The sequence below is a fragment of the Haliotis cracherodii genome, unplaced genomic scaffold (genome assembly GCF_022045235.1).
Source record: "Haliotis cracherodii isolate W230 unplaced genomic scaffold, xgHalCrac1.p SCAF_2, whole genome shotgun sequence".
Taxonomy (NCBI): Eukaryota; Metazoa; Mollusca; class Gastropoda; order Lepetellida; family Haliotidae; genus Haliotis; species Haliotis cracherodii.
The window spans coordinates 49,267,356-49,286,954 of record NW_027266275.1 but is presented as its reverse complement, the minus strand read 5'-3'; the positions used below and the strand labels follow the sequence as shown (position 1 = coordinate 49,286,954).

Below are 19,599 nucleotides of genomic sequence, written 5' to 3'. Positions count from 1 at the left end.
TAATATTGGGTCCGGTCTTGTGGTTTCTCATACAGTATAATGAACATTGACAGCTCGTGATGTGTAATATTTAATCCAGTCTTGTGGTTTCTCATACAGTATAATGTACATTGTCAGTTTGTGGTGTGTAATATTGGGTCCAGTCTTGGGGTTTCTCATACAGTATAATGTACATTGACAACTCGTGGTGTGTAATATTGGGTCCGGTCTTGTGGTTTCTCATACAGTATAATGAACATTGACAGCTCGTGATGTGTAATATTTAATCCAGTCTTGTGGTTTCTCATACAGTATAATGTACATAGACAGCTCGTGATGTGTCATATTTGGTCCAGTCGTGTGGTTTCTCATACAGTATAATGTACATTGACAGCTCGTGGTGTCATATTGGGTCCAGTCTAGTGGTTTCTCATACATTTTAATGTACATTGACAGTTTGTGGTGTGTAATATTTAATCCAGTCTTGTGGTTTCTCATACAGTATAATGTACATTGACAGCTCGTGATGTGTAATATTGGGTCCAGTCTTGTGGTTTCTCATACATTTTAATGTACATTGTCAGTTTGTGGTGTGTAATATTGGGTCCAGTCTTGTGGTTTCTCATACAGTATAATGTACATTGACAGCTCGTGGTGTGTCATATTGGGTCCAGTCTTGTGGTTTCTCATACAGTATAATGTACATTGACAGCTCGTGGTGTGTAATATTGGGTCCAGTCTTGTGGTTTCTCATACAGTATAATGTACATTGACAGCTCGTAGTGTGTAATATTGGGTCCAGTCGTGTGGTTTCTCATACATTTTAATGTACATTGACAGTTTGTGGTGTGTAATATTTAATCCAGTCTTGTGGTTTCTCATACAGTATAATGTACATTGTCAGTTTGTGGTGTGTAATATTGGGCACAGTCTTGTGGTTTCTCATACAGTATAATGTACATTGACAGCTCGTGGTGTGTAATATTGGGTCCAGTCTTGTGGTTTCTCATACAGTATAATGTACATTGACAGCTCGTGGTGTGTAATATTGGGTCCAGTCTTGTGGTTTCTCATACAGTATAATATACATTGACAGCTCGTGGTGTGTAATATTGGGTACAACCTAGTGCTTTTTGTGCATTATTATGTATATTGAAGGGGTGAAATGTCTAACATTGGTTATATTTTCGTGGTTTGTCGTGCAAATTATGTATATTGACGGCGTGTGTAGTGTGTAATGTTGGGTATAATCTCGAGGTTAGTCTTTCGATATTAGGTTTTGTTTGTTTGTTAATAGCAATAGTCCAGCTATATGAAAGTGGTCTGTAAATATTCGAGTCTGGACCAGACAATCCAGTGATTGGCACCATGAGCATCGATCTACACAATTTGGATACCATGACAGGCATCAACCAAGTCGGCGAGTCTGACCACCCGATCCCGTTAGTCGACTCTTACGACAAACAGGGGTTGTTAAAGACCTATTCTAACCCGTATCTTCACTTGACCGATATCAGGTATATGGATGGTGTGGATGTTGGAATTTTGTGTAAAATCTAGTAGTTTGTCTTTCAGTATTATGTACAAGTAAGTGAGTAGAGTGAATAAATGCTGAAGCAGTAATATAGTTATTGTCGCGTTCAGCATGTTGAGTAATATTCACCTACTTTCTTATAAGGCTGTCACCCTGTCCGTTGTATAACGCTGTCACCCTGTCTGTTGTATAAGGATGTCCCCCTGTCTGTTGTATAAGGCTGTCACCCTGTCTGTTGTATAAGGCTGTCACCCTGTCTGTTATAAAAGATCGTCACCCTGTCTGTTGTATAAGGCTGTCACCCTGTCTGTTGTAAAAGATCGTCACCCTGTCTGTTGTATAAGGATGTCACCCTGTCTGTTGTATAAGGCTGTCACCCTGTCTGTTGTATAAGGCTGTCACCCTGTCTGTTGTATAAGGCTGTCACCCTGTCTGTTGTAAAAGATCGTCATCCTGTCTGTTGTATAAGGATGTCACCCTGTCTGTTGTATAAGGCTGTCACCCTGTCTGTTATAAAAGATCGTCACCCTGTCTGTTGTATAAGGATGTCACCCTGTCTGTTGTATAAGGCTGTCACCCTGTCTGTTGTATAAGGCTGTCACCCTGTCTGTTATAAAAGATCGTCACCCTGTCTGTTGTATACGGCTGTCACCCTGTCTGTTGTAAAAGGCTGTCACCCTGTCTGTTGTATAAGGCTGTCACCCTGTCTGTTGTAAAAGATCGTCACCCTGTCTGTTGTATAAGGCTGTCACCCTGTCTGTTGTATAAGGCTGTCACCCTGTCTGTTGTAAAAGATCGTCACCCTGTCTGTTGTATAAGGATGTCACCCTGTCTGTTGTATAAGGATGTCCCCCTGTCTGTTGTATAAGGCTGTCACCCTGTCTGTTGTATAAGGCTGCCATCACGTCTTTTGTATAAGGCTGTCCCCCTGTCTGTTGTATAAGGCTGTCACCCTGTATTTTGTATAAGGATGTCACCCTGTCTGTTGTATCAGGCTGTCTCCCTGTCTGTTGTATAAGGCTGTCACCCTGTCTGTTGTAAAAGGCAGTCACCCTGTCTGTTGTATAAGGATGTCACCCTGTCTGTTGTATAAGGCTGTCACCCTGTCTGTTATAAAAGATCGTCACCCTGTCTGTTGTATAAGGCTGTCACCCTGTCTGTTATAAAAGATCGTCACCCTGTCTGTTGTATAAGGATGTCACCCTGTCTGTTGTATAAGGCTGTCACCCTGTCTGTTGTATAAGGCTGTCACCCTGTCTGTTATAAAAGATCGTCACCCTGTCTGTTGTATACGGCTGTCACCCTGTCTGTTGTAAAAGGCTGTCACCCTGTCTGTTGTATAAGGCTGTCACCCTGTCTGTTGTAAAAGATCGTCACCCTGTCTGTTGTATAAGGCTGTCACCCTGTCTGTTGTATAAGGCTGTCACCCTGTCTGTTGTAAAAGATCGTCACCCTGTCTGTTGTATAAGGATGTCACCCTGTCTGTTGTATAAGGATGTCCCCCTGTCTGTTGTATAAGGCTGTCACCCTGTCTGTTGTATAAGGCTGCCATCACGTCTTTTGTATAAGGCTGTCCCCCTGTCTGTTGTATAAGGCTGTCACCCTGTATTTTGTATAAGGATGTCACCCTGTCTGTTGTCTAAGGCTGTCTCCCTGTCTGTTGTATAAGGCTGTCACCCTGTCTGTTGTAAAAGGCAGTCACCCTGTCTGTTGTATAAGGCTGCCATCACGTCTGTTGTATTAGGCTGTCACCTTGTTTGTTGTATAAGGATGTCACCCTGTCTGTTGTATAAGGCTGTCACCCTGTCTGTTGTATAAGGCTGCCATCACGTCTGTTGTATTAGGCTGTCACCCTGTCTGTTGTATAAAGATGTCACCCTGTCTGTTGTATAAGGTCAACACCTTGTCTGTTGTATAAGGTCATCACCCTGTCTGTTGGTGATGTCTCTTTGGACGAGTAAGTATAGTCAACAGACTAGCATGCAATATCTTCAATACCATGTCGATCAGTGCTCTATACCTACTATATGACATGTTTTGGAAATAAACTATAGCAGTCACAACTTGAAACTGAGTGACTAGAATGTATGCTGATGTGTTTACTGATGTTGTAGATGTGGAGGGCGTATGAAGACCATGGTATTCGGGGAGGGCATTGTGGAACTTGGAGCGAACTGGATCCATGGAGCAACGCTTTCCAACTCCGTCTTTACATTGGCTGCACAAAACAATTTACTATACCCATATGTGTTGCTTGACAGGTATGACAATTTAACAAAGGACAGGTTTATGAAAAAAAGATTGATTCTGTTATTCTGTCATATTAAAACAATCTATATCAAAAGCCAGCTTCAGCAGCTCCATCTGTTAGAAACAGACATGTTTCTGATGTATTGATATTTTGATCAGGACTGAAGGTCCAGTTCAGTATATGGCATTTTGGGTTTTCCATCGTCTGTCCGTCCGGGAACTTTTTAACCAAGCCGACTGAAGGATGAACCATGAACTGAGATGTCAATCCCCATAATTGGACTCGGATTAATTCCGTTTGCTACTAAATTAAAGGGTGTGTTTGAATACAAAACGAAAACTTGTTCACGCCATGAAATTAGAAAACAAACTCTTTTAAAATGGTCTTTTAGAGTCGGCATCTCAGAAACCACAAAACCAAAAATCCTTTCAACATGTCAAGAAAGTTTGTTGTTAATTACATGAGGTGGAAAACATGATATATAGAGGTTATCACGCGAGTGTGTTTGAGGATGGTAAATATCCTGCATTAGGAATAAACATTGTATTTAGCGAGCCTTGGCGAGCTAAATACATAGTGTGTATTCCTAATACAGGATATTTACCATCCCAAAACACACAAGCGTGATAACCTCTTTATCATATAATGTCATTCTTTAATTCTGTGCTTCAAAATCACTTTCCCTCTTTCACAAACATTACCGAAACATTGCGAGTTTTCCTGGAATGCGCGCATTAATATTTATTACGTCACAGGGTAAGTGATGTGTCAGTCGGACAGTGACAGTAGCCAATATAGTTCCAACTGAAATCTGTTTCTTATACAGTGGCGAAGCAACATATACGCAAAACAACTATTGTTTTTATTTGCCTTTCGCGGCAATCCATCGGTCTGTCCGTAGAGTAACTGCCCTTTGTCAAAGGGAAGCTACTCTAACCCTAGTCTATGAGACCTCACGGCCACGGTCAGACGTTGTTGACCGTCGGTCTGTCATAACGTTGAGAAGTGTAGTCAGATGTACACACAGCGACAAAACGAAACAAGGTAACAATTCAAACATATTTGGTTCCAAATCCAACTATTTTAATTTGTGGAGAAGGTTTCAAGCCGCAGAGGTCTACAAGCACAGATATGGATACTGATCCCACTTGGCTAGGCCTCGTGCCCTCGCAAAATTGTGTCGAAATTTATATCTCCAAAGTTGCCAAAACTTATAAAATGCCTTAGCTTTCTCGGCAGGATAAAGCCCACGGATAAAAACGATATCCGTTGAGGTCATATGCGGATAGAGATGCAAATATCAAAGGTCAAGTAGGGACTACTTTCACTGTTTATAAACAAACATGGCGTCGCCCTCGTCATTCGGCGATCGAGTCAGAATTAACCATCGGGAATCTGGATTAACTACAGAGATAATTGCTTTCATTATCAAAAGAACAGTCTAATATACTGAAAATCAGTGTCTAACTGTGACGTAGCTAAGGCATTTTATAAGTTTTGGCAACTTTGGAGATATAAATTTCGACACAATTTTGCGAGGGCACGAGGCCTAGTCAAGCGGGATCAGTAGCCATATCTGTGCTTGTAGACCTCTGCGGCTTGAACCTTTCTCCACAAATGACAATAGTTAGATTTGGCCGAAATATGTTTGAATTGTTACCTTGTTTCCTTTTGTCGCTGTGTGTACATCTGACTACACTTCTTAACGTTATGACAGGACAGACAGACTGTCAACAACGTCTGACCGTGGCCGTGACGTCTCATAGACTAGGGTTAGAGTAGCTTCCCTTCGACAAAGGGCAGTTACTCTAGCAGACAAACCGATGGATTGCCGCGAAAGGCAAATAAAACAATTTTTGTTTTGCGTATATGTTGCTTCGCCACTGTATAAGAAAGAGATTTCAGCTGGAACTATATTGGCTACTGTCACAGTCCGACTGACACATCACCTACCCTGTGACGTAATAAATATAAATGCGCGCATTCCAGGAAAACTCGCAGTGTTTCGGTAATGTGTTTGAGAGAGGGAAAGCGATATTGAAGCACAGAATTAAAGAATGACATTGTATGATAAAGAGGTTATCACGCTTGTGTGTTTGGGGATGGTAAATATCCTGTATTAGGAATACACACTATGTATTTAGCTCGCCAAGGCTCGCAAAATACAATGTTTATTCCTAATGCAGGATATTTACCATCCCGAAACACACTCGCGTGATAACCTCTATAGAACTGATAACGCGAATTTTATTAATGGGAAATAATTAAGCATTACTTACTTTACTTACGGGAATTTTATATTTCTTGTCAAGAATTTGGTACAATGGATATTATTGTGCATCCACTGGGAAGCAATATATTATTTTTTTCTGCGTCTATTCTATACATTTGTGCGTAGTGGATGCACATTTCTGTGTCCTGTAAAACCCAGATTTCCAAAATGATAGAAATATCTGCTAAAAGTAGAATCGATTGTATGATTTCAACTACATCATGACCATGTGTTGGTGAATCACTATTAAATTACATGGCGATGTTGCAAAAACAATGTTCTTACATATAAGAAAGATGCGGTCATACTACACATTCTTTCTTGTTGTAAATAGATCTCATCAAACACATCATGTCTCGCATCACCTCTCATTTAAAACACATCAAAAACACCACCTCCCACATCAAACACACCACCTCCCACATCAAACACACTACCTCCCACGTCAAACACACCACCTCCCACATCAAACACACCTCCTCCCTCTTCAAACACAGCATCTCCCACATCAAACACATCACTTTCCACATCAAACACATCACTTCGCACATCTAACACACCACCTCCCACATCAAACACATCACCTCCCACATCAAACACACAAACTCACTCATCAAACACCCCATCTCCCACATCAAACACATCACCTCGCACATCTAACACACAACCTGCCACATCAAACACATTACTTCCCACATCAAATACATCTCCTCCCACATCAAACACACCTCCCTCATCAAACACACCACCTCCCACATCAAACACACCACCTCCCACATCAAACACACCACCTCGCACATGAAACACACCACTCGCACATCTAACACACCACCTGCTACATCAAACACATCACCTCCCACATCAAACACACCACCTCCCATATCAAACAAATTACTTCCCACATCGAACACACCTCCTCCCTCATCAAACACACCGACTCACACATAAAACGCATTAACTCACACATCAAACACACCACCTCCAACATCAAACACATCACTTCCCACATCAAACACACTACCTCCCACAACAAACAGATCACTTCCCACATCAAACACACCATCTCACACATCAAACATATCACTTCCCACATCAAACACACCATCTCCCACATCAAACACATAAACTCACACACAACCTCCCACATCAAACACATTACTTCCCACATCAGACACAACACCTCCCACATCAAACACACCACCTCCCACATCAAACACATCACTTCCCACATCAGACGCATCACCTCCAACATCAAACACACAACCTCCTACATCAGACACACCATCTCCCACATCAAACACACCACCTTCCACATCACCTCCCACATCTAACACACCACCTGCTACATCAAACACATCACCTTCCTTTATTAAACACACCACCTGCAACATCAAACACACCATCTCCCACATTAAACACACCACCTCCCACATCAAACACACCACCTCCCACATCAAACACACCATCTCCCACATCAAACACATCAACTCCCATATCAAACACACCACCTCACACATGGAACACATCACGTCCCACATCAACAACACCATCTCGCACATCAAACACAAAAACTCACACACAACCTCCCACACCAAACACATCAGACGCATCACCTCCCATATCAAACACACCACCTCCCATATCAAACACACCACCTCCCACATCAAACACATTACCTCCCACATCAAACACACCACCTCCCACATCAAACACAACTCCTCCCTCATCAAAGACACCACCTCCCACATCAAACCATCACCTCCCACATCTAACACACCAGCTCAAAGATAAAGCACACCACCTCCCACATCAAACACACCACCTTTCACATCAAACACATCACTTCCCACATCAAACATACCTCCTCCCTCATCAAACACACTACCTCCCACATCAAACACACCACCACCCACATCAAACAAATTACTTTCCACATCAAACACACCTCCTCCCTCATCAAACACACTACCTCCCACATCAAACACACCACCTCCCACATAAAACAAATTACTTCCCACATCAAACACACCTCCTCCCTCATCAAACACACTGACTCACACATAAAACGCATTAACTCACACATCAAACACACCACCTCCAACATCAAACACATCACTTCCCACATCAAACACATCACTTCCCACATGAACCACACCACCTCTCACATCAAACACATCACTTCCCACATCAAACACATCACTTCCCACATCAAACACACTGCTTCCCACATCAAACACACCACCTCCCACATCAAACACACCACCTGCCACATCAAGCACACCACCTACCACATCAAACACATCATCTCCCACATCAAACACATGAACTCACACATCACCTCCCACATTAAACACACCATCTCACACATCAAACACACCATCTCACACATCAAACACATGACCTCCCACATCAAAGAAACCACCTCCCACATCAAAGACACCACCTCCCAGATCAAACACATCAACTCACGCATCAAACACATCACTTCCCACATCAAACACACTACCTCCCACAACAAACAGATCACTTCCCACATCAAACACACCATCTCACACATCAAACATATCACTTCCCACATCAAACACACCGCTTCCCACATCAAACACATCACCTCCCACATCAAACACACCACCTCACACATCAAACACACCACCTCACACATCAAACACATGAACTCACACATCACCTCCCACATCAAACGCACCACCTCTCACATCAAACACACCACCTCCCACATCAAACACACCATCTCACCCACCAAACACCCCACCAAACACATCACCTCCAACATCAAAGAAACTACCTCCCACACCAAACACATCACCTCCAACATCAAAGAAACTACCTCCCACATCAAACACACCATCTCTCACATCAAACACACCACCTCCCACATCAAACACACCATCTCACCCACCAAACACATCACCTCCCACATCAAAGACACCACCTCCAACATCAAACACATCCACTCACGCATCAAACACATCAACTCACGCATCAAACACACTCACCTCCCACATCAAACACAGCACCTCTCACATCACACACCACCTCCCACATCAAACACACCACCTCCCACATCAAACACATCACCTCCCACATCAAACCCAGCACCTCTCACATCAAACATCAACTCTCACATCAAACATATCACCTCCCACATCAACTCACACATCATACATCAACTCACACATCAAACATCAACTCACACATCAAACAGATCTCATTGCAAAGCCAATCTGGCGATATTTTACACCATTCACTAAGGTACCAAGCACATATCTGTTGAGATTGCATTGCCCTATGGATCAATATTTATTGTTGACTTTTAATGCTGATATATATAGAATACTAAACGAGCTCCTGTGTAATACCAATTTTATGAAACGAGTGAATAGTTCTGGTATCTGACGAGCGAAAGCGAGTCAGATACCACAACTATTCACGAGTTTCATAAAATTGGTATTACACGGGAGCGAGTTTAGTATTATATTTATTACTGGCCATTTATAACGGTTTTAGAATTATACTTTTGAGTGTGAATAGGCTGACACCTACACGATCCACGGCATAATCCAACTGAGTTTAACACAGTAATACATGTACTTCAAATACGTCAAAAGTTGAAACGTATGAATTTAATACCATCAAACGTTATAAATGGCCAGTAATAAATAAAATACTAAACTCGCTCCCGTGTAATACACACTCGTTTCATAAAATTGGTATTACACGGGAGCTCGTTTAGTATTCTATATATATCAATGTATGTTTTTGCATAACCATGGTCAATGTAACGAGCCTAGCATTCTGTTCTTGTGTGTTGCAGGATGGAAGGCTACTGTTACACGTCAGATGGCCGTGTCATTGACCCTCACTTGACCAATCGAGTTTGGACCGTATACCAAGCTATAGAAAGAGACTTGCAAGGATTGTCTAGTCGAGGTAGTGACGGACTTGGGCTCCCCCTGGAATCCTGGTTCAACAACAAATTGCAGAAGGCTATGGTCTTGTTTGAAACACAAGAGCAAGAAGATGCTCGGGCGGTCATGAACTGTCTGTTAAACCTGGTGCGGTTTCATAACGGCGGCTTCTTGGATGACACAGATACACACTTGATATCCCTGTACGAAGAGCTGCCAGGTGGCGAAGTGAAACTGCCTCGTGGATGTGCATCCATCCTAAATGCCATGCTCCACACCCTGCCCCAAGGCACAGTGCAGTGTAACACAGAAGTGACCAACATTCGTCTGAACACATCAGGACTGACACCTAATGTGGAAGTCACGTGTAGGAATGGAAGTCGGGTTGTGGCAGACCATGTGATAGTAACCTGCTCTCTAGGCTTCCTCAAGCGCCAGCACCACACTCTCTTCTCACCACCGCTACCTCGTCACAAGGTCCATGCCATTGAAAATATAGGCTTCGGTATTGTTGGCAAAATATTCCTGTACTACAAAACACCTTTCTGGGTACGTGGACACGGGGGTATCAAATTGTGCTGGCAAGGACATGAATCACGACTTAAGGGAAAGGAGGAATGGTACAAGAAAATATTCGCTTTTGATGAGGTGCTCAATAACCCTGGTGTGCTGGTGGCTTGGTTGTCGGGGGCCGAGGTGGCCTACATGGAACGTCTGCCGTTACAAGAAGTAGCCGACGTTTGCTCAAACATCTTGAAATCATTTTTAGGTAATCCATGTCTGCCATCCCCCACCCGGGTGTGTCGGTCAGGGTGGAGCGACAACCCCTACATATGTGGCTCTTACAGCTACCCCACAACATCCGATCCCTGGAGCCTCGTCCCACACCTTCTGCAGCCAGTGTGTACTTCAGACCAAGCTCCCCGGATCCTGTTTGCAGGGGAGGCAACTCATCCGTCCTTCTTCTCTACCATGCACGGCGCCAGATCCTCTGGTCTGAGGGAGGCCAACAGGATCATCGCCTGGTACAACACACGACCCAAACTCTAGTATCCTCTTGCTCATTGTGTGCTGTTACCAGTTTATTCCGAAACTGAAGTGCGACGGTTAACCCAGAAATGAGTACATACAGAATTAGATTGTGAAATCAGAAAATAACCACACAAGCTCAATGAACAAGAACAAATTATATGTAAATACACAGGATACGGTTTACATTATCAAAAGGCAATACAATGGTCACTAATATGGCAGCAACAGTATACAATAATATATATCAGGGCTAAGTAATATAGTCGGCATTTGTCACACTTGAATGTCTTGAGTCAAGCATGTGCTTTGTCCTTAAATCCAGGAATGAGTGTTGGAAGCAAGCCGAAAAGTCTGTGTTTTCTAATAGCTATGCGGTCTGCATTGTGCAAATAGATAGACTCAAGTCAGGTCGCAGAAGAAAGGCCTCGAATCGCCTTATCTCGCACGTTTAAAGGTACAGCCAGCATTCTAGAGTTTTCTTCATCGAGAAACAGGTCGTCATTTTCAGAAGTGAAAACATGCTGTAGACAATCTCCTCACATCGGAGCCCTCTATACCAGAAGGCTAACGAAGGTGTCAAGCGCTGGGTCGGAGTTTGATCAAGAACAACAAAGGGAGGTCACTCCACATCAAGGTCTCTACCGAGGTTAACATTATAGGAGCACCTCAATCAATTTGACACTTACTATCATATTTGTTTGTTTGTTTGTTGTTTTATTCCAGCTATATGACGGCGGTCTGTAAGTAATCGAGTCTGGACCAGACAATCTAGTGATTGATATTATGAGCATTGATCTACGCAATTGGGATACAATGACATGCATCAACCAAGTCAGCAAGCCTGTTAGACGCCTCTTTCGACAAGCATACATGTAATCGCCTGTTATGGCAAGCATGGGTTGCTTAAGACCTATTCTAACCCGGGTTTTCACGGGTCTTAATATCATAAGAAATATTATCAGTGATAATGGCGTGTGTGAGATAGGGGTTGTGGTATGTTATAAGGGCGTGTGGGTCATAGGGGTTGTGGTATGTTATAATGGCGTGTGTGAGATAAGGGTTGTGGCAATCTCATTAAAATCAGATCTTAGTTCTCGCTACCGCTAAACAAAGAAAATCAGATCTTAGTTCTTGCTACCGCTAAACAAAGATCTGAGGACATCCCATTAGGGGTCACGTCAGAACGACTTTTCATCCGACCAATCAGAGCTTCACTTACCAGATCATGAAAGTGACAGTCGGAATGTGATTTCTCATCATGCAGCCTCGAAAACTTTAACACGGGGTATTCCGAACGATAGTAACGGGCTTAACCACTGAATCCATACAATCTAGACCATCTAATAGCCATTCGAGAATGTTCTTTTGTTCAGGTTTCAATTTTTTAATTGAGAATTTGTCAAAATATGTTTCGAGGCGTAGTCGCCAATTTGAAATTAGTAACGTAAAGCACGAAAAAGCTGCCTTCTGATTGGCTAATGTCGACTTCTTGTCAGTCATTCCATTGATCGGTCAAAGTTTGCGCAAGGTCGGTCTGACGTGACCCGTTATGGGATGTCTTCAGATCTTTGTTAAGCGGTAGCGAGAACTAAGATCTGATTTGAATGAGATTGGGGGTTGTGGTATGATATAATTGCGTGTGTGAGATAGGGATTGTGGTATGTTATAATGGCGTGTGTGAGATAGGGGTTGTGGTATGTTATAATGGCGTGCGTGAGATAGGGGTTGTGGTATGTTATAATGGCATGTGTGAGATAGGGCTTGTGGTATGTTATAATGGCGTGCGTGAGATATGGGTTGTGGTGTTATAATGACGTGTGGGAGATAGGGGTTGTGGTATGTTATAATGGCGTGTGTGAGATAGGGGTTGTGGTATGTTATAAGGGCGTGTATGAGATGGGGGTTGTGGTATGTTATAAGGGCGTGTATGAGATGGGGGTTGTGGTATGTTATAAGTGTGTGTGAGATAGGGGTTGTGGTATGTGATAATGGCGTGTGGGAGATAGGAGTTGTGGTATGTTATAATGGCGTGTGTGAGATAGGGGTTGTGGTATGTTATAATGGCGTGCGTGAGATAGGGGTTGTGGTATGTTATAATGGCGTGCGTGAGATAGGGGTTGTGGTATGTTATAATGGCGTGTGGGAGATATGGGTTGTGGTATGTTATTATGGCGTGTGTGAGATAGGGGTTGTGGTATGTTATAAGGGCGTGTGTGAGATAGGGGTTGTGATATGTTATAATGACGTGTAAGAGATAGGGGTTGTGGTTTGTTATAATGGCATGTGGGAGATAGGGCTTGTGGTATGTTATAATGGCGTGTGGGAGATATGGCTTGTGGTATGTTATAATGGCGTGCGTGAGATGGGGGTTGTAGTATGTTATAATGGCGTGCGTGAGATAGGGGTTGTAGTATTTTATAATGGCGTGCGTGAGATAGGGGTTGTGGTATGTTATAATGGCGTGTGATTCGTCTGTCAACATGGTGTAACGCCACTGGCGCACATCCCGTCCCTGGTGTTGCCCTGTCCACCCAAATCTTTGCTATCTATGGTAAGCTGTTAGGGTCACACTCTTCACAGGAAGCCTTGCGTTCAGGCGGGCTGCATAAAACCAGTTTTTAGGCGTAGATGTGGAAATTCGTCTTCCTGGAATTCTCCATTGATAACATGAGCAGATTTGAGTGAGTGAGTGAGTTGTGTTTCACGCCGCTTTTAACAGTATTCCAGTTATATCACGGCGTGTCAGCTTAATGTGGGAGGAAAGCCCGAAGTAATGCAGGTCTAAGACGTTTACCACTTCGGTGAAACCCACGAGCACGGGTATGGTGCTGACAAACCTAGAAACATAATCTGGGCGAACCGGGATTCGAACCCACAATCATAGGTTTTTGGCGTGCCCAAGGGACGCAACTCGGCACAGCGAATCGTGGCGCCTTAGACGACTGGGCCACCCGTGCCCCCTTGAGCAGATTTGAAGCTATTGCGTAGCGCAATTAATGTAATGAGACGATCTAGTCTGGGTGACGGTTTTTAGGCCTGCCACGCCCAGGTCTCATTGCAACCCCACCCGTTTGACGGTACTTGTCCCAGTCCAGAAAGTCCACTTTTTGATTCGCCAAACATTCGGGCAACTTGGATATGGACGTCCTAGCCTCTATCGTACCCACAATTCGTTTTTTTTTCTGTTCATTGAGATACTGTCTCGAAGGCATTTTTAAGAGTTAGCTCAACTCAGATGCATTAGTAATTTTGAGACCCCCTATAAACGCAGTATTTCTTGCTTATAGCAAAGACTCCAAACATTGTGGTAAATGGAGAGTGTGGACGATTCCCTATGTATATATACTCATATTTTCTAACGGAATATATATAAAGTTCAATAAATATTAATTTGTTCTGAATTTAAATAATGTAGCTTTCAATACATATTCATGAAGACATCTCGCCATTATTCACAATTTGCACCCGCATGTTCAAGCTCTGCGCACAATTTGGATTTTTGCGTGTTTGTTTGGGAGCATGATACTCACACACGTGTTATTTTTTATGTGAACAGCACACAATGACTGATAAGCTACCATGTGATCTAAAAAAGAGAAAATAAACGTCTACGCGCCTTGGGTAAGCTGTGAACAGGAATGGCGCAAAACGAAATTGCAAGACATTTTGATGGTGATCGAAACTAAAGATCATCTCTTTGGTGACATTATCAATAGCAGGGCAGCACTCATGACGTCACGTTACGCCAACGAGACAACCACATTTGGTTGCTGCATCAACGGAATTTATACGAAACTGACACATTAAGGGCTTGGACAAATCCTGGGTTGAGACCAATTAGTGGCAGAGGCGTACGCAACCGGTTGAGGGAGCACAACACCCGACCCCAACGACCAGACAGACATACGTCCAAGTTTGCTTCCAGGCACGCCTGGGCCCGTTCCACAAATCGACCAAGCGCTAATTTGATCGTAACTCACTTACTTTAAGGAAGGCTTACGGTCTTCGAAGGCTAAGATCGCTTTGTGGAAGGTGATCCTGGCTACTGGATATTGTTTGAAGCTTATAAAAATACCATGTAATAGGCTACCAAGGAAATGTTATGATATATGAAAAACAAGGTAACTGCAACTGGGCGCATCGCACTAAAGAATTCCTTCAAAACTAAATTGTGGCTATGGATATGTTTACAATGATTAGTCTGTATAAAATCCAAATATTTTCATGTCCGCAATACTGCAGACATTAAAATAAATGTACTTGCAAAAGTGGACAGCATCCCTGATGGTTTCAAGGAAATGCCTCTCTTATTCCCAAATAAGTTATATATCTGTACTGAAGCCTATCTTACCATAGTACGTTTGGATAAACACGTCGCATAAGCCTAGTTAATATGTAGTTCCCATAAACGTTTGTTCGAAATAGGAATGGATAGAAAAGAAAGGATGTATCGAATAGAAGTATTTCCTTCTAATTTGCCCCAAATACGATACTATCCGTCGTAAATACATCGGCCGATACTTCTTTGTAAACCTGAAGATGAATAGATATATAGCATTAATGTACTCTATCCATGTATCTGTTTGACCTCATGCAATGTTGAATGTTGAACAGAACAGATGTAATTAATAACCCCGAGACCACCCATCAGTTTTGAAAATATTGTATACTATGTATCTATGACCCTTTCAATAAAAGCAAATAATCGATTGCTTGATATAATACAGTATTGGAGATATGGTTGCGGTTTGTTAAAATGGGATGTTGGTCGTAGTGGTTGTGGTTTATTGAAATGAAGACTTCGGTAGCGAAGACTTATTATTATTGAGTGGAATGGCATGTGACTGTTCTCTGGCTACTCCGACTGTACATGTGTTCTGTTTGTATCTGTGGGCGGGTGATTCAGTCGGTTCCTGTTATATTGTCTCAGAGTGAGCATGGATTCAATCGACACAAAGTGACGGTAACAAAACATCCATACTTGAATTGTCAAGATGATCGAAGAAGGGATATCCTTGTTGACAGGTTTAAAGGTACATGGCCCGAGTTATATAGCGCCTTCACGGGAGGTAACAGACATGTAGAATTGCGTAGGAGTTGGTTGGTTGGTTTGTTGTTTAACGCCACACTCAGCAATATTCCAGCTATACGACGGCGGTCTGTAAATAATCGAGTCTAGACCAGACAATCCAGTGATTGATATCATGAGCATCGATCCACGTAATTGGGATCGATGACATGCTTCAACCAAGTCAGCGAGTCTGACCACCCGTTCCCGTTAGTCACCTCTTACGACAATCAAAGTTGCCTTTTTACAGCAAGCATAGGTTGCTGAAGACCTTCACGGGTCTGCGTAGGAGTAAAACGTTAGACGAACTACTTCTGTTTCATATATCCCCAACTACATACCACACTGATCTCATGTTTAGGAATGTCTATCATACTACTGGTGCCTGTTGTTGGTACAAGAACCCCCTTCCACCTAGTCCCATATAATATATCAGTGATCAAACAAGGCTCACATGCTGTTCGTATTCAGTCGCTTTAACATTGTCTTGAACAAGAGAGTCATGTTATCGGGCCGGGTCATGATTCTACCCAAAGGACGGTCTCTTCAGAATAAATTGTTATTTTCATGGGCATAACCAAACGTCTTTCAATTTTTCACAATGTCATGTTACAACATGGCGTCGGCTGGATGCTCCTCCTCACGCCACTGTATATAGTGCACTTCGTCTGTGTGTAATCTACAAGTACCCCTACATAATGTGATACATCAGCTGTCACGTCTCAAAGACAGTGACATAATGACATGCCGGACGTGGATGGAAAGATACGGCCTCCTAAAAACTGGGACAAACAGGTCGGCGTGATGCGTCGCACATCATACCACACAGCGTATCAAGGACTTGCTACTCCTCGACTAACGTATTTGTTAAAAAAAATACAAGGGGACACTTGTTGCATTCTTTAATCAAATGTGTTGGAGAAGTAAACACTTCAGTGTACCGTCAATCCTATTTTCCTGAAAGTATGAAGGTAAAGGACATTTGTAATAACGTCAAAATGCAGGCTAAAAAGTATCTTCGGAACAGCATCTTATCTTTAATTTGAACGACTTCGAAAAATACACCGAGAAGATGAACTCCAGTGTGTTAGAAGTTGTGGCTGGAATGGGATCTCAAATATTATCCACAGCATGTTTATATTTCCTGGCCGCCTCCGTGGTCTAGTGGAAGAGTGAGTGAGTGAGTGATTTGGGTTTAGCGCCGCTTTTAACAGTATTCCAGTTATATCACGGCGTGTCAGCTTAATGTGGGAGGAAAGCCCTAAGTCATACCGGTGAAACCCAAGAGCACGGGTATGGTGCTGACAAACCTAGAAACATAATCTGGGCGAACCGGGATTCGAACCCACAATCATAGGTTTCTGGCGTGCCCAAGGGACGCAACTCTGCACAACGAATCGCGGCGCCTTAGACGACTGGGCCACCCGTGCCCCCTCTAGTGGAAGAGCCTCCACCCGTAGAGCGGAAGGTCTGGGGTTTGGCCCCTGGTTGCGTAAAACCAAAAGGCGGTAAAAGATAGTACTTGTCTTTACCCTGCCATAGGATCGGCATGAAGGGGCTAAAACAAGGACAGGTCTGCTCGGTAGACTGCAGTATACTGTGTCTGAGAGGGGCATTCATGTTAAACTGCAGCACTGTATCTCAATGGGCTGGCACTACAAAATCGGCCTTAGTCCGGACTGGTACATGCAGACACACACATGCATCATGCACGTCGCTATGAAAGAACAATAATCTTGGACGCGAAGTTAAACAGCACCTCATCTATATGTCCTATTGTTTGTGTTTTTAACCTTGATAAATATGGATTCTTCTTGAGCATACACAGGGCGCTTTAAACATGGGACAAACTAAACTGCAAATGTTCGGTTGGTCGGTTTGTTGTTTAACGCCACACTCAGCAATATTCCAGCTATATGACGGCGGTCTGTAAATAATCGAGTCTAGACCTGACAATCCAGTGATTGATATCATGAGCATTGATCTACGCAATTGGGATACGATGACTTGCATCAGCATCAACCAAGTCAGAGAGCTTGACCACCCGATCCCGTTAGTCGCCTCTTACAACAAGCATGGGTTGACCATGGGAAGACCAATTCTAACCCGGATCTTCATGGGTACAGAAGATACAAGCTTTAATAATATAGTGTTACAACTACCAATAAAACAAGCATGAAATACTCATATCCGCTGCCAATATGACATGTCCGGTTGTGTTCAATGCATTAGCTTCTTTTAATAAATGGCCTAATTGCAGCACCTAAAAAAGTTATTACTGGTGTTGTTTTGCCATCTGCAGTTTATGATAGAATATGTAACTAAATTTGTAATGAGTAAGGATGAGACATATTAAGAGGGATGGTTTCGGTGTAGGTTCTAACACTTATCAAACAAGTGAAGTACAGAGTATGGTTGACAAGAATATATACAGGATAGGAGGCAGTGTTTATACAGTTGAGTAGGTTTAAGATCAGTTACACTGTTGTATTTGTAATGAGTTGTGTTTCTGCGTGAAGTTAGTCAGTGAATGCAACAACCGTGTCCATCACACTTTTGGAGGAACATACACTCAAGCAATGCAGAACTTACCAACAAGAAAGGAAATGTATTCAATACTGCGAGATGACATTATGTGCCAAGTTTGGTGAAAAAATATTGTACGGTTTTCAAGATCTGCTCCGGAAACAAGGACTACCGCCAGTTTCAGTCTAAATCAAAGTCGTTGCCATGGAAAATCGAAAAATATTTTTTTTTAAATCCCAAACTATCAAAAGACACCAGTTCACCACTAGACCTATCTATGTGCCAAGTTTGGTGAAGAAATATGGTATGGCTTTCAAGATCTGCTCCGGAAACGAGGACTACCGCCATTTTCAGCCTAAGTCAAAGTCTTTGCCATGGAAACTCAAAAAATAAAAACATAAAAAATCCCAAACAATCAAAAGGCACCAGTTCACCACTAGACCTATCTATGTGCCAAGTTTGGTTTTGAAGATCTACTCCGGAAACGAAATGTGACGAAGGACCAACGGATGGATGGAGGGATGGAAGGACGGACAGACGGCACCCATTCCAATATCCCCCTTTCACTTTGTGGTGGGGGATAAAAACTATGATAATTCCCACGTTATGCATGCGCAAGAGGCTTGGGAAGGGAGATACTATTATTATCTCAACAATTTTTGAATAGTTGACAGTGAAGAGGACTTCTGGTGAAAAAACTGAAGATTGTTATTGTGTGAAGACAGCCGAAACACAGGATTTTTGTCAATGATGTGACACAGGTTTTGTATTCGTAGGAATTATGAGAATCTGAAATTAACTCGGCAGCCAGGGTTCAAGCAGTAATTTACTGAATCACTATTTCCCAAGCTTCTCACATCATGTCGCAGTGCTGCATTGAAATACAAATTCATTTCGAACAACTCATTGCATACAAGTTGTACCAACTAGTTGTATAGCATGAACGCCCCCTTAGCTCATAACTGAGGCATATGTGCCCTGTCAATAGTGAGTGAGTGAGTGAGTTGGGTT

At 42.8% G+C, this 19,599-nt stretch overlaps 1 protein-coding gene across 2 annotated transcripts in view; it reads left to right on the top strand.

Moving 5' to 3' along the window:
* Positions 1 to 14,393, top strand: part of LOC139468166 (spermine oxidase-like) — a 27,778-nt gene extending 13,385 nt beyond the window's left edge. For both annotated transcript variants that reach the window (XM_071249956.1, XM_071249955.1), the window contains exons 3-4: positions 3,628 to 3,774; positions 9,869 to 14,393. In XM_071249956.1, coding sequence (XP_071106057.1) covers positions 3,628 to 3,774; positions 9,869 to 11,012 — 1,291 coding nt within the window. In that variant the 3' untranslated portion in view covers positions 11,013 to 14,393. The remainder of the gene's footprint in view (positions 1 to 3,627; positions 3,775 to 9,868) is intronic.
* The last annotated feature ends 5,206 nt before the right edge of the window (positions 14,394 to 19,599 follow it).